Consider the following 13,675-nt stretch of genomic DNA (forward strand, 5'->3'; position numbering starts at 1 on the left):
AATGCACTCAGTCACAAAGCACAGAAGAAGAGGATTTTCTATTTTTTTTTTCTTTTCTTTCATGGAACACCATGTTTTATCTCACGCACCATTACTTACAGATGCAGATCTTAAAATAGCCTGAGGTGAAATGACTCTTTTGGTTGTTTGGATGAATAATTGATTATCTGCTCGATTGAAGCACTCACTCCTCCTGACGGGACATAAGCCAGATGTACTGACAGAAGTGTCCCGTTTGATATTAAAGTTCATATTATTATGGACAATTGATCTTGCAGAGTAAGCTTAATGACTTTTAGCTAATGGCACAGTCCATTAGTACTTCATCAGCAGAGGAGACGTCAGCTGATGGAGCAGACAAGAATCAAAACGTCAGCTTTTAGTACACAGATGTCTGGTTTTTCCACTCTTCTGCTTGTTATCTTCTTCTTGCTTCTGCTCTCCCGTGCTGTCGCTCTCTCGTCCCACCTTCTTTGTTTTTTAGATGTGAATGTCAGTGAGTTACAATGCATCTTTGGTAAACAGCTTGCCTGTTAACGTGACTATTCAGGAAAGAACAGGGGTATTTTTAGGGAACAAAGACATTAGAGTGAGACGGATGAGGCAGCTACACTCTATTTTAGAGTGACTCCAATTGTTTTTTAATGTGTTGTGAAGTGACTAGTGGTGATGGTGGTATGCAATGAAATCAAGATCTTGGGCCTTTTTAATGACATATAAATTAAACGTATTGAAAACCTGGAACTATTTAATGACAGTTAATTATAAGTTTTCATTGAGTCAGAGAATAGAAATCTAGATCAGACTGGCAGTATAAGAAGTCTGTGATGTGATGCATGAAGAAAAGACCGTGCACGGTTTTTCTGACACTTTTAGTCGTGAAAATATTAACCAGTTTGTTTTATTGAAATGTCTCAACAAGTATTCAGTCAATTTTTGTGTAATTTGGTGACTTAGCAGCAATAACATCAAGGTATATTTTTTCTAGGACTTTATCAGTCTCTTACATGGTTGTGGAAGAATTTTGGACCACTTTTTCTACAAAGTTATTTTAGTTCATCGAGGCTTACAGGCATTCATTTATGTACAGCTCTCTTCAAGTCCCACCACAGGATATCATTTACCAACACCCAATTATTTTCTTTTTCTGTTGTAGATTTGCTACTGTGCTTGAGATCATTCTCATTTTGTATGGCCCAGTTTGGACCACGCTTTAGCTGTTGGACAGATGTCCTCATATTTGACTCTAGAATACTTTGGTACATGGTCGACTCAGTGACTGCAGGGTGTCCAGGTACGGTGGCTGTAAAACAAGCCCTACATCCTTATTCATCCACCGCCATGCTTAACAGTTAGTATGAGGTGTTTGTGCTGATATACTGTGTTCTCTGTGCATTATGGGCAAACATCTCCACGTTGGTCTCATTTGTCCAGTGGCCACTGGATGCAACTTAACCTAAGCTGTGCTGCCATGTTCTTTTTAGAGAGAAGAGGCTTCCTTCTGGTAACCCTTCCAAAAAAGACATAATTTCTCAGTTTTTTCTGATTGTACTATCATAAAATGTACCATTTGGTATGCTAACTGAGACCTGTAGAGTCTGTAGCTCTTGGGTTTTTTCAGTTTTTCTAGCCATTGCACGGTCTGATCTTGGCATAAATTTGATGGAAACTCCACTCCTGGGAACACCAGGGCACTGTGTTAACACACCTGAATGCTACAGAACAGCAAACATCTGCTGTTATAGAGAGAGTCGTACCTGCTATGATCAGTTAATGAAGTGCATTTCATTAGCCGCACCTTCTGCTACTTACCCCCTTAATTCCTATGGAAGCAGTAAAGATGTACTTTTTTAGAGGACTGGTCAGAGCGTTGTATGTAACACTCTGTCCAGTATTTAACCTATTTTTATAAAATTAAGCTCACTACCGTGCAGAAGTAACTTCATCCCATGTGCAATTTAGAGCTGAAAGTTGTACCAAAAAAATGGCCTTGTACACATTCTAATATACTTGTCATCAATGTGAATTTTCATAAAGCAGATAAAAAAATGTGGCTGCACATAATGATTTCTCTGAAAATCTCTCATACAGCATTTCATTTAAAATCTGACTGACAAATGTTGACTATTCACAACCTCAGCGTCAAACAATACTGCCAAAATCCATGCTGTAGCACATAATTCTGCCTTTGTACAGTTAGACCACAGACTGATTAGACTCGTGCTTTTCCCTTTTCCCCTCATCAGTTTCTCTTTGATCCTTCTGTCCCGATCACACACTCATGCAAATCCAGACGCGCTACAGAAAAGGAAATCCATCTTAAATTGATGATGCTAATAGATGAGGGAAGACAGTGACGGGATGGCAGATGTGTGCTGGATGGACAGATCAATAGCCTCATTGATACCTCCCTAGAGTCCCCCCCGCATCTTTCTCTACATCCTCATCCCTTCACTTTGCTGTCTGCTTTCCTTTCTCCTCACATATGATGCTCTTTCTCTATTCAGCTTCCTCTAATCTCTCCCTCGACTCCCATCTTGCCCTTCTTCGTCTTCCTCTGTCTTGTCTGAGCCTTGTGTCTGAAATAATCCTCTCTCCTCGACATCTCTGCTTTTTCAGGCAAGAAAACTTCCCCATCTACATCATCTAAAACCTTCCAGCATCTCTTTTCTGGTAAATCTATTCGAACACTGGCAATAAGGAAAAGTGCTCGGAATTTTCCTTTGTATTGAAACAAGACAAGACAAGGCTTGTAATGTCTTCCCTCAAAGGCGGTGAAATATCGGCACGCACTAATTTATTTTGATAGATCATCCAGCTGCAGGTGCTTTGCCTTCTCAAATGAATTTAAAACAGACTCCTATGATTCTAGTGAAGCTTGCTGCCAAGGCTGACCCACTTTAAGATAAAACAAGTTTGTGTTTCACAAGTGAAACATACCAGGAGCAAGAGTCTGTGTATTTTATCACCATTAGTGTGTGCTCAGCCATACACAGTCATGGATGGCCTGGCTCTTTCTTCAGAACAGACTTCAAGGGCAAACTGTAAAGCATTAATCGCTGTATCAGCTCTGCTTTGCAGCACTTTTTTGTGGTTTTGAATGAACATTTGCTGACGTCCATGTGTGTTTCCATACATGCTTGTATTCTGTGTTTGTACGTGTAACTGAAAGCCAAATCACAAAGATGAGACAGTCCACACCACACCTCCAGGAGTTCCTTTTGTTTTGCATCTTCATTATATCTGTTATTATTAAATCTTATTCATTTTTCTTCTTTGAATCTTTCCTTCATTCACTCAATGCTTTACTTCAGGCTTCAAATAAAGAAATCATTACTTGCAGTCTTTCTGCCAATATCGCGTGTTTGTGGATAAATGCATTCACACCTGAAGCACTTCAGTCTAATAGGCTTTAAATCACTATTAACAGCTGTAAAAAGAAAAAGTACTTGGATACTTGAGTGCCTCTGACAAAGTGCAGCTGAACCTGTCACTTAAAGGGAGAATAAATAGAAGGCTGGGGAACAATTAAATCGATGAAGCAGGGCGTGAAAAAAGGGAATACAGTTTACAAAGCAAATTTATTTAATGGTTGATATTTAATTTATTTATCTGTGCTTTGGGAATAGTTTTTATTGTTTTCTTGAATAGCCCAGTCTCACGGCAGTTTTTGAAACAATCATAAAAAATACATTTTTTCATGTTTATGGGCACAAAGCAGGTAGGTGTGACCACCGCAATCAGGAAAACAAGTTTTGAAAGACGTGTCGTATTTTAACCCAAGCCGTGAAACTTTTTAAGCCTAAACACTTTTAACTGACAGTACTTTTAATGCCTAACCTTAACCAAGATACATATTGATAATGAAAAAACTGTGATATGTATGTAAGGTTAAGATGACTTACACCTCCAGCACCCCTCCTCCAACCTCCAAATTTTTTTCCTCAACTTTCCATAAGTACATATTCAATTCAATTCAATTCAATTCAATTCAATTCAATTTTATTTATATAGCGCCAAATCACAACATAAGTCGCCTCAAGGCGCTTCATAGATACAGAGAAAAACCCAACAATCATATGACCCCCTGTGAGCAAGCACTTTGGCAACAGTGGGAAGGAAAAACTCCCTTTTAACAGGAAGTAACCTCCGGCAGAACCAGGCTCAGGGAGGGGCGGTCATCTGCCGCGACCGGTTGGGGTGAGAGAAGGAAGACAGGATAAAAGACATGCTGTGGAAGAGAGACAGAGGTTAATAACAGATATGATTCAATGCAGAGAGGTCTGTTAATACATAGTGAGTGAGAAAGGTGACTGGAAAGGAAAAACTCAATGCATCATGGGAATCCCCCGGCAGCCTATGTCTATTGCAGCATAACTAAGGGAGGATTCAGGGTCACCTGGTCCAGCCCTAACTATATGCTTTAGCAAAAAGGAAAGTTTTAAGCCTAATCTTGAAAGTAGAGATAGTTTCTGTCTCCTGAATCCAAACTGGAAGCTGGTTCGTACATATCAGAGTGGACTCATGGAAAATCATGTCCTGGGCCTTAGGAGTTGTGTTGAAGATAAATAGATTACTTCTTGATATTTATAGACTGTTCTGCAGGCCTTGTGATTACAGGACAATTTTATAACCTCAATAGTGCCTTAATTTCATTGCTTTGCAAATCACAAATTAGGGTTATTAGTGAGACTTTGTTAGAGAAATTAGATTTCTATTGATTGTTATTTATGTCAAGTGAGAAGTCGTGCAAGTTAAAGTGGTTTCAAAAACTGCTCTCTACACATGGATTGAACTGCAGATGAATGAGCTAATTAAACAGAATTTATTCAAACCCCTCTCACTTCACTTGCTTTTCTTATTAAGAAACCAAAGTAATTAGTTAATGTGAAATATATTCATCTGTACCCATTTAAGCTTCTTGTTATTAAACTACTTGATTTCCTGTTTAATTAAAGGAATAAAAGACAAATGTGAGGCAACTTTGAAAAAGCAGGCATGATGCAGACTGAGATCCCCAGTTTTGCACAAAATATAATATAAAAGCAACTTTTACACAGCTGAATAAACGTCAAGCAGATAACTGGTTATCAGAAATGTGAGATGCTGGAGAATATACTCCGGTGTCCTGTTATATTTTAGATAGCAAGGAGTTTATTAAACTTCACTGAAACAATCTGCAAATTTCATTTAAATTCAATAAACTATCATCTTGTCTTTATTTTCAGTTAGCGCATACCTTAAACACTTCAAGCTGTAAGCTAATGATAGTTATATAAGAGCAGATGCTGCTGGTGCAATAAGCTGTAAGTTTTACGTCCAATGGATGCACGATCTGATTAGTTGACTAATCGCAAAAATAATCGGTGACTAGTCGACTATCAAAATAATCGTTTGTGGCTTACACTGCATATAGGACTCTCTGATATGTCAGGTTTTATTTAGCTCCTGGAGGAACTGGTTAATGCTGATTCAACACACAGAGCAGTCTAAATATTAAAAAAACAAAACAAAACAAAAAAACCCTCCTTCAGTTTGGGACAGCAGGTGAGGGTCACGGAGTGTCAGGGGTAAGGTCACATTGTCCTAAGGTCTTGTTTGACAGGGTATGGATAGAAGTGCCTGACAAGTCTCTGACCTATATGAACATTAAGGCTCAGTCAGCAAGTTCAAGTAGCAGTGGGAAGATTTGCTCCAACTGTCCATGAAAGAGTAAAATGTCATGTGACAGAGGGAGAATAATGGATGGTAGCAGGCCGGCACATGCTCATTTATATTCTGGGAGTTCACTGCTGTGACATTTTCGTCTTCTATTATAATTACACTGTAAATGTGTCAAATGAATTTTTTAGTTCAATGGAATTATTTGTGGTCAGGCATGCCCTTGTATTTTAAAAGACTACATATAGGGATGGGCCTTTTGTGGCAGTATCTGCGTACATTTTAAAGAAATGACTGCAAAGGAAAAAAAAAGTTTTTATAAGATATGGTGAGCTACTGGATGATGTATCAGCCCTCCTTCCAGGTCTTGGGTCCTACTGTGTTCATTAAAGCCGTTGTCTTTTTAACGTGCTTTAATGCTTTGTATCTTCTTTTATGTGATGCAAACAAGCCCCTAAAAATAATCAGTGGTCAATGTCAGGCTCTCTGGCTTTTTATTAGCACTAGCATGCTAATAAAATGTGCAGCACTATGTGCAGCAGGTCTTTTAGCCCAGTTTTAAAAACTTTACAATGTAACTGTAGCCCAACGGCTCATGGTTCACCAGACTCAAAATATTTGAATGCTTCAGAAAACAATCATTTAAAGCTAACTAATATTTGAATGGGCACATGAAGCCTAGTCTGTTAAACTTTCCTAAAAGTCCTCTTCACATGGATTGGACCTGAAGTGGGTTTATATCAGTTTCACAAAAAAATAGCAAAGCATTGTGTAAAGATATGCCAGCAGCTGATATGTGCATAACATGCAAATATTAAACTGGATAAGCGTATTTACTATCTTAGTTTAGTTTGTTACTAAGCTAACAATTGCTAGTTATCACTGAACACAAAGCTGACACTATAACGATAAGTTTGTGTTTTAGTCATAAACCAAAGCAGTGGCTGAATGTGAGTATCATCAAAGGAGAATTGGTTAAATACCAGGTTCAAATAGTTCGACAATAAATACCTGTACAATACTCTACAATCACGCCTCGCCGGCTTAAAAGTCTGGATTTTGAGTTAAGGTTGTTGTTTTGTTGAGCTGGCAGCGGGAGAGATGCAGCTGTGCGTGTCCAGCAACCGTCATTAGTGAAATACAAATGATCAAAATGCCACTAGGTCTGTCGTGGATATTGTTGAAATGATATTTCAGTCTGGACCAGCAGTGGGATTACACCTACCTACTAACTGACTGCTTTTGCCATCCCAAGTAAGATAAAACTAATAAAAAGGTTTAAATATGTTTAAATTCACCAGTGAAAATTAAAATGACATAAATATTTGTTGAATGCTCTCTGGTGATCTTGATTATTTGAAAAATAAATATGAAAGGATATCAGCCTGTATAAAATTCATGCATTGATTTTTGTCAGCGAGAACAGCTTTTGGAAACTGGCCTACGATTTGAAATCCAAAAATAACAGAGAGGCCTCTGGAGAGGCCAAGTCTTAACAGCTCCCACTCTTCCCTGTTTCCTCTATATCTTAATAGCTTTCCATTGAGACAGTGATGAATGTGTGAACGTTATCTGCATGGTGAGAAATGATGGGATGTGTATTTGAGGCTGGTTGTGTGGCTGGCAGAGTTGGACCCAAACGCAGGACTGGGGAACACAAAGGAGAAAACTAAAAAGTGGCTTTATTAACTAAAACAAAGTACAAAACAACATGAGGAAAATCAAACTTTCAACTTAACTGGGAAAACGTGCTGCAGAAGACACAACCATGATGGATGATGTAAAAGAGAGCAAAGGGAGATTCAGACAATATAGATGCACCAGGTAATGAGGGAAATGGGAAACACCAGGGAACACAGCTGAACACAATCACAGTAACGAGACAAGGGGTGCCAAAACCAAACACAACACACAGGAGACGAGGGATCATTAAAATAAAAAAAGAAGTAATAAACACTAATGCCAGGACTAAGACGCCAACTTGACACAGTGACTGGAGATAAACAAACATGGCGACATGACTGACTGGGGAGACACAAAGGGAACATAAAAGATGATAACTAAAGATTACATAACCTAATGAGGAACAGAGACTGGAAACAAAAGGAAACCAACATAAAAAAAAATAAACCTCGAACCACAATAATCGATATTAAAACTCAGAGGCACCAGGAATATAGAACATGAACAAAGGACTCAAACACAAAACTCATTTTAACCTAGAATGAACCTAAAGACCTACAGAAGCGCAGAACTATAATACAAAAATGATCAAAAATGAGAAAAATCCCAAAACATCCTAAAATCTCAAAACCATGACAGGTTGACTTGCTTGGCTTGACAATATTTACCTTTTATATGTCACATAAAAATGGCCTTTTGTTTTGACATGCAGTATGTGAGTACAATGAGTTCGAGAATGAGTGCTTCAGTAACTGTAACTCTTCCTCTGTGAACTGCTTTAGTCTCAGCCCGACTGATAAAGGTCAGGCTGGCATTTCAAAGTTGTACAACAGCCGCTTTGCCAGAGGAGAAAAGAACCACCCACCCCCACCCAAAGAACGCTTAATACAGTATTGTTATCTTTTTTCCTACACTACAAAAGTTTACTTCAGAATCTTCAGGCTAAATAATAAGTAACGAAATACTTAGTACATAAGACAGACTGTTAGCCTTCACTGTGAAGAGTTACAAAAAAGTCTATCACAGTGTGAGCTTTGTGCTTTAATTCGGGTCAGAGAGAAATTAGAACCTTACTGTAAAAGTCATCAGTTTAAATGCAGCAGTCAGTGTGTTGTCTTTACTTTGGGATCCTATTTGTCAGACACTTCATTTAAAATATTGTCATTTATTTCTAAAGCACTGAATGAATAAGGATTGAATAAACTTCTCATAGTTCTCTGTAGTGTTTACTATTATTCCACTCTTTTTTATGGTCAGCAGTCCACAAATGATTATTGGCATTATTGTAATAAAATGTATATTGAACAGCAATACCATATAAATCTAACTTTTAAGGTGTTATAAGGTAATTGTAAAGCGAGTTGGATCCTTTTCAAAACCCTTTAAATATATTTAAATGAAAATTCCTGAGTTTGGCTGCAGGCTCATATTGTTACTTAATGTTGCTTTACCATATTTATGATGTCTTCAGCTTTCCTATACAGTTCTATACATCTCTCTCACTCCTTCTCTCTATCTGTCTGAGCCTCTTAACACACTGGCTCAGATTAGATCCACTCACTCTGTTGGGTTTAGAGCCATTAGCTTAATTAGAGACTAGACGTTCAATTCACTGTCCGATATCTTGATCCGTTGGCTGCCTTTCAGTCGTCTAACCTAAAGTACGTAAAGGTTTCATCATACTGCCTCTGTGGATAATGCAGCGTATCCTGGGCAAGTCCGTTACAAATTATCTGTCAGTGACAGACGTGCAGAGGTGAAAGCATAGCAGTAATTTGATTCTTTTTAGATACTTTCATGGGAAAATATCTTTACACTGGTTCCACTACGTAAGAATTTTTGGTTAATATAAGCCATTGGCTGACACATATTGTAATAAATACTATAAAGCACAACTGATGGCAGATGAGGGACTCAGCTCCCTCCAGCTGGAGCAAATAGCTGTTCAGTTCCTTTTAAAACACCTGATCAACCAGCTGAGCAGAGGCCGCCTAACCTTCACACACAGTCGGACTAGAAGCAGTCACTTGGCTGAAGGACTTTGTATTAGCTAAATGAAAGCCGTAGATCATACTGCCAGTATATCTCGCAAACACTGTGTCTATCTGTGTGCCCTTTTTTTTTTGCTGGATATGCACTTATCACACAGCTCTGCCTCCACATAAATGTATTTAAAGTTGTGATTTGTAATTGGACACATGCAGATAGAGACAAAATTCCATATATAGTATATAAAACACAACACGTGCAAGCTAAAAGCAATACAAATTAGGATCAGGGTTCTGTAGATGCTGTACCATCTGTTGCAGGACTTCTTGTTCTTCTTGTCCCTGAAGATAGTTCTGTGTGTTTCCTACTCAGTGTTTGGAGTCGCTGTTCTCCATGCACAATGTGAGGCCAGTCAGAAGCCTCCCTAATGGTATTACATAATCAGTGAGACTCCAAACATTTGAAGTGGCTGAAACTTTATTGCACCTTCATTTGGATGGACAAGCATAACATACTGTATGAGTTAAGACACGATGGTCGCTGGTCTAATCCCTAAAAGCAGATTAGAGTATTAACCCTTCTGAGCTCAGAAAGGACAACAGCTCGTACTGTACTAATCTACACCCACAAACAGTACACGCGCGCGCACACACACACACACACACACACACACACACACACACACACACACACACACACGCACGCACTCACACAGAATATTAATTGTGACTTTAAATCAGCCGGTGAAACCTTTATGTGGATAAGTGGATTAATACTGTTGATTGTGTCAAAGAAGGCTGTCAATTAAAGTTTCTTAATTACTTCAGCAGCTTGTGGAACATCATACATACTGATCACATACATATTTGACCAACTCGACACCCTGTTCTTTTATTGGTCATGACAGTTTGCCCTCAATAACATGACTACCATGAGCAACCTTGCCACATTGTAACTATACATCCTTTTTTTTGCTTCTGTTTATGAGAAATGAAGTTCTGTGTCTCTGTTTAGTGTGCGGCTGTGACTTGGTGCATGCGGGTTTCTTCCACCATTCTGGTGAGTACATCTGTACAAAGGACTACCAGCGGCTCTATGGGACCCAGTGTGACAGCTGTAACCAGTACATCACCGGAGAGGTGGTGTCTGCCCTGGGGAGAACGTACCACCCAGACTGCTTTGTCTGCAGCATCTGCAAGTAAAGAATGAGTGTTTCTTCATGTAGACCTAAATGTTGGCAGGCAGATAGTCAAACAGACAGACAGATTGAGTCAGGCAGTCAAAGTAATAAAAAGTTATTTGGACTCGCATTCATCTTGTAAATCTATACTTGGTAGTAGTCTGTCTGAGATCAGTAATAAATTCAGACGAAGGGATCAGACAAAAAAAAAAGAAAGAATAAAATCCAGTTTAATAATCACAGTGGGGATTGAAGACCGGTCAGGACAGGTTGTCTGATGACTTACTCGAGTGGCAAGGTTCAGTGTTCTGGTGCTCCTGGTGTCAGCAGATTTATGGATCATGACATAAAAGTATTATTTAACCAGGGGGATTATCTTACTCTAACCTTAAAGAAGTGCTGTGATTCCATAAGTACAACTTAAACATGACGATCAACAAGTAGATATTGTGAGCAAAATGAACTACGCAGAAAATTAACAGACTTACTCTGCGTGAATGTTTTCTGTCATAACACAGAGATGCAAACCTTTCAAAAAAAAAAAAAGATTGATTAAAAACATAATTGCAAGATGTTTGTGTTGAAATTCTGCTCCACATAAAAATGATCCCTGGCCTGAGTGTAGTGGTTTACATGTTTGCTTGCCAAGTGAAAAGATGCTGCTTCATTTCCAGCCGGAGGCACAGATCCCCTTTGGGGTTGTGTCATGAAGGGCATCTGGTGTAAAGCTCAGCCAAATTAAACCTGCAGAGCCGCCTGCTGTGGTGACCCCTTGTGGCAAGGCAGCATTTTTTTAAAAGTAAGACATCGTAGTTGTTTCTCACACGACTTTAGAAGAGGCCTGCTTAGATTACTGTGTACGAGTAAGCTGTGTGTTAAAATGTTCTTGGTTTCTTAAGAACAGCTCCTGTGTCTGCCTCACGGGCTCTGTGCTCGCCTCTGCTTTTACCCTGAAATATTATCCCATACCTCACTGGGTATGAAGCGTTATTCATTTTAACTGTTACGCACTGAGAATCTGACAAAGATTTCCAGAGCTGAGCGCAACATTTAATCCTCGCAACTTTGACATCAGCCTGGAGATCTCGTTTTATTCTTTGCTACATTCAAACTGCAGAAATACTCCTCTGACACTGCCGATGGTAGTTTTTGACAGTATTTATGTTATTAAAAATGTCCCAGTGTAAAAAAGAATTTGCTAAATGTTCGTTTTCAATGCTGGGAAAGTTTTCATGTATAATGTAAGGGTAGCAGAAATAATGGCAAATATTGTGTGAAACTTCTGCTAAAGAAACTTGGAATTACCTGCACCAATACTACTTACGTACATCGATACTGTTCAACTTGGGAGTACAAGCAAATTGGAATTTCGTGTGTTTTCTGATTGGGTAAACTGTGAATTATCTATCACCCTATCTGCATTCTGCATGGCATTACTGAAATGGTTTTTTTATGCGTGCTTTCCCAGAAGCCCATTTCCAATTGGAGACAGAGTGACCTTCTGTGGGAAAAAGTGTGTGTGTCAGCAGTGTTCACTTTCTCTGAACAGCGACAAGCCCGTCAAGGTCCACGGACCAAGCTGTAAGAAACAAACACGCACACACACACAAATGAAAATATACGCTCACTGATGTGTACAACACCATACACAGCAACAACATATCTCACATTTTCTTCACTAGACAAAGGATAAGCCAACACACATTATCCAGTTCTTCAAAAGCTGTGCAGGTATTACTTTGTAATAATTATTTTTCTATGAATATTTCAAGGAAATGCATGGTGTTTTAAATAGAATATACTCAACTCAAAGGTTCATTTACTAGCCTGTAGAATATGCAAAATGTCATGTTTGATACTCCAACAAATTAAAGAAATGGAAGAAATAAATATGTGTCCAGCTTTGAGTATTTAAGTTTGTGTGTGTAACTAAATCCCATCAAGTCCCATTCATCAAACCTAACACAAGCAGAAGAAGATTCAGAAGAAGAAGAAGATTTTTTAAAAAAGCTATTAGCTATGGTTTTTCCCTGCCTAATGATATTTAACTGACTCATATCTTTGTGATTCATCCAGCATGTAAGACTGTTTGTTCCCCTACAAATGAACACCTAGAGTTGCACAGTCCACCTGCTGAACGTTGCAAAAACACAGCATCTTTGTAGGTGTGTAGCTGCAGGGAGATACTTCCAAACACACCCACAAACACAGAAGGTGGCCTGCTGCTTCAGGTAGTCCTGGTAGCTCCATCTGGCAGAGACAGTGTGACTGTCACGACAGGAGAGAGGGATGAGGAAGAGAGGAGGAGGAGGTAGAGAAGTGATGAGAGGTTGGCAGAGCAGAAAGGCAAGGACATAAAAGGGGAGTGATAAATGCATAAATGCTCAAAGTGTTCCTGCCTGTTCCTATCGTACATGTGTGCGTTCTCATTACCGCGCTTCCTGCTTTTCCTCTCCCCTCTCCTCCCCTCCCCTCCAGACTGTGCCGGCTGTGGTGAGGAGATCAAACAGGGTCAGTCTCTGCTGGCTTTGGAGAGACAGTGGCACGTCAGTTGTTTTAAATGCCGAACATGCGGCTGCGCCCTCACTGGAGAGTACATCAGCAAGTAGGTGGCTTGATCCTTCCTATCTCAAGTCAGTCATAGGTGTGCTTGGGCAAATATCAAACGTTTCTTCAAGCAATCCACATCAAAAGCCACTGCACAGAATCTGCCTCCTGTATCCAGACTTTTAATTCTGAAACTACCGTACTAGAAAATTGCACGTTTAAAACATTTGTCATCAAGTTGTGGAAAGGTTGAGGTTTTTTACTCATTTTTCTACTATTTACTATCAAAATTAAATTGAAATGTTGCACTTGCTTTGTAAATCTTTACAGGATGAATAGTTGTGGAGTAAACTGTGAGCTTTTTGTCTTTCTCACTGTTTCTCACTGTTCAGAGATGGGATACCTTACTGTGAGACTGACTACCACAGTCAGTTTGGGATCAGGTGTGAGAGCTGTAACAGGTACATAAGTGGCAAAGTACTTGAGGTGAGTGCATTTTTCTGTTGTGTATGTGTGCTTTTGGGAATATGCGTGCATGCTTAAAGACAGCTGGGAACGACAGTGGGAATGTGCGTGTTCTGTGCTTGTCAGTGTGAGCTGGTCTATAAAAAGCTG

The 13,675-nt window shown here is 39.3% G+C and overlaps 1 protein-coding gene across 2 annotated transcripts in view; it reads left to right on the forward strand.

Annotated features, from left to right (window-relative positions):
• The window catches only part of LOC146624437 (actin-binding LIM protein 3-like), a 53,792-nt gene that overhangs the window by 7,950 nt on the left and 32,167 nt on the right, over nucleotides 1–13,675 (forward strand). For both annotated transcript variants that reach the window (XM_085363925.1, XM_085363924.1), the window contains exons 3-6: nucleotides 10,348–10,531; nucleotides 11,982–12,094; nucleotides 12,992–13,118; nucleotides 13,453–13,546. In XM_085363925.1, coding sequence (XP_085220051.1) covers nucleotides 10,348–10,531; nucleotides 11,982–12,094; nucleotides 12,992–13,118; nucleotides 13,453–13,546 — 518 coding nt within the window. The remainder of the gene's footprint in view (nucleotides 1–10,347; nucleotides 10,532–11,981; nucleotides 12,095–12,991; nucleotides 13,119–13,452; nucleotides 13,547–13,675) is intronic.

Source organism: Diplotaxodon limnothrissa, linkage group LG10 (assembly GCF_057381915.1).
Source record: "Diplotaxodon limnothrissa isolate DT_005_m linkage group LG10, D_limnothrissa_male_GT1.1, whole genome shotgun sequence".
NCBI lineage: Eukaryota > Metazoa > Chordata > Actinopteri > Cichliformes > Cichlidae > Diplotaxodon > Diplotaxodon limnothrissa.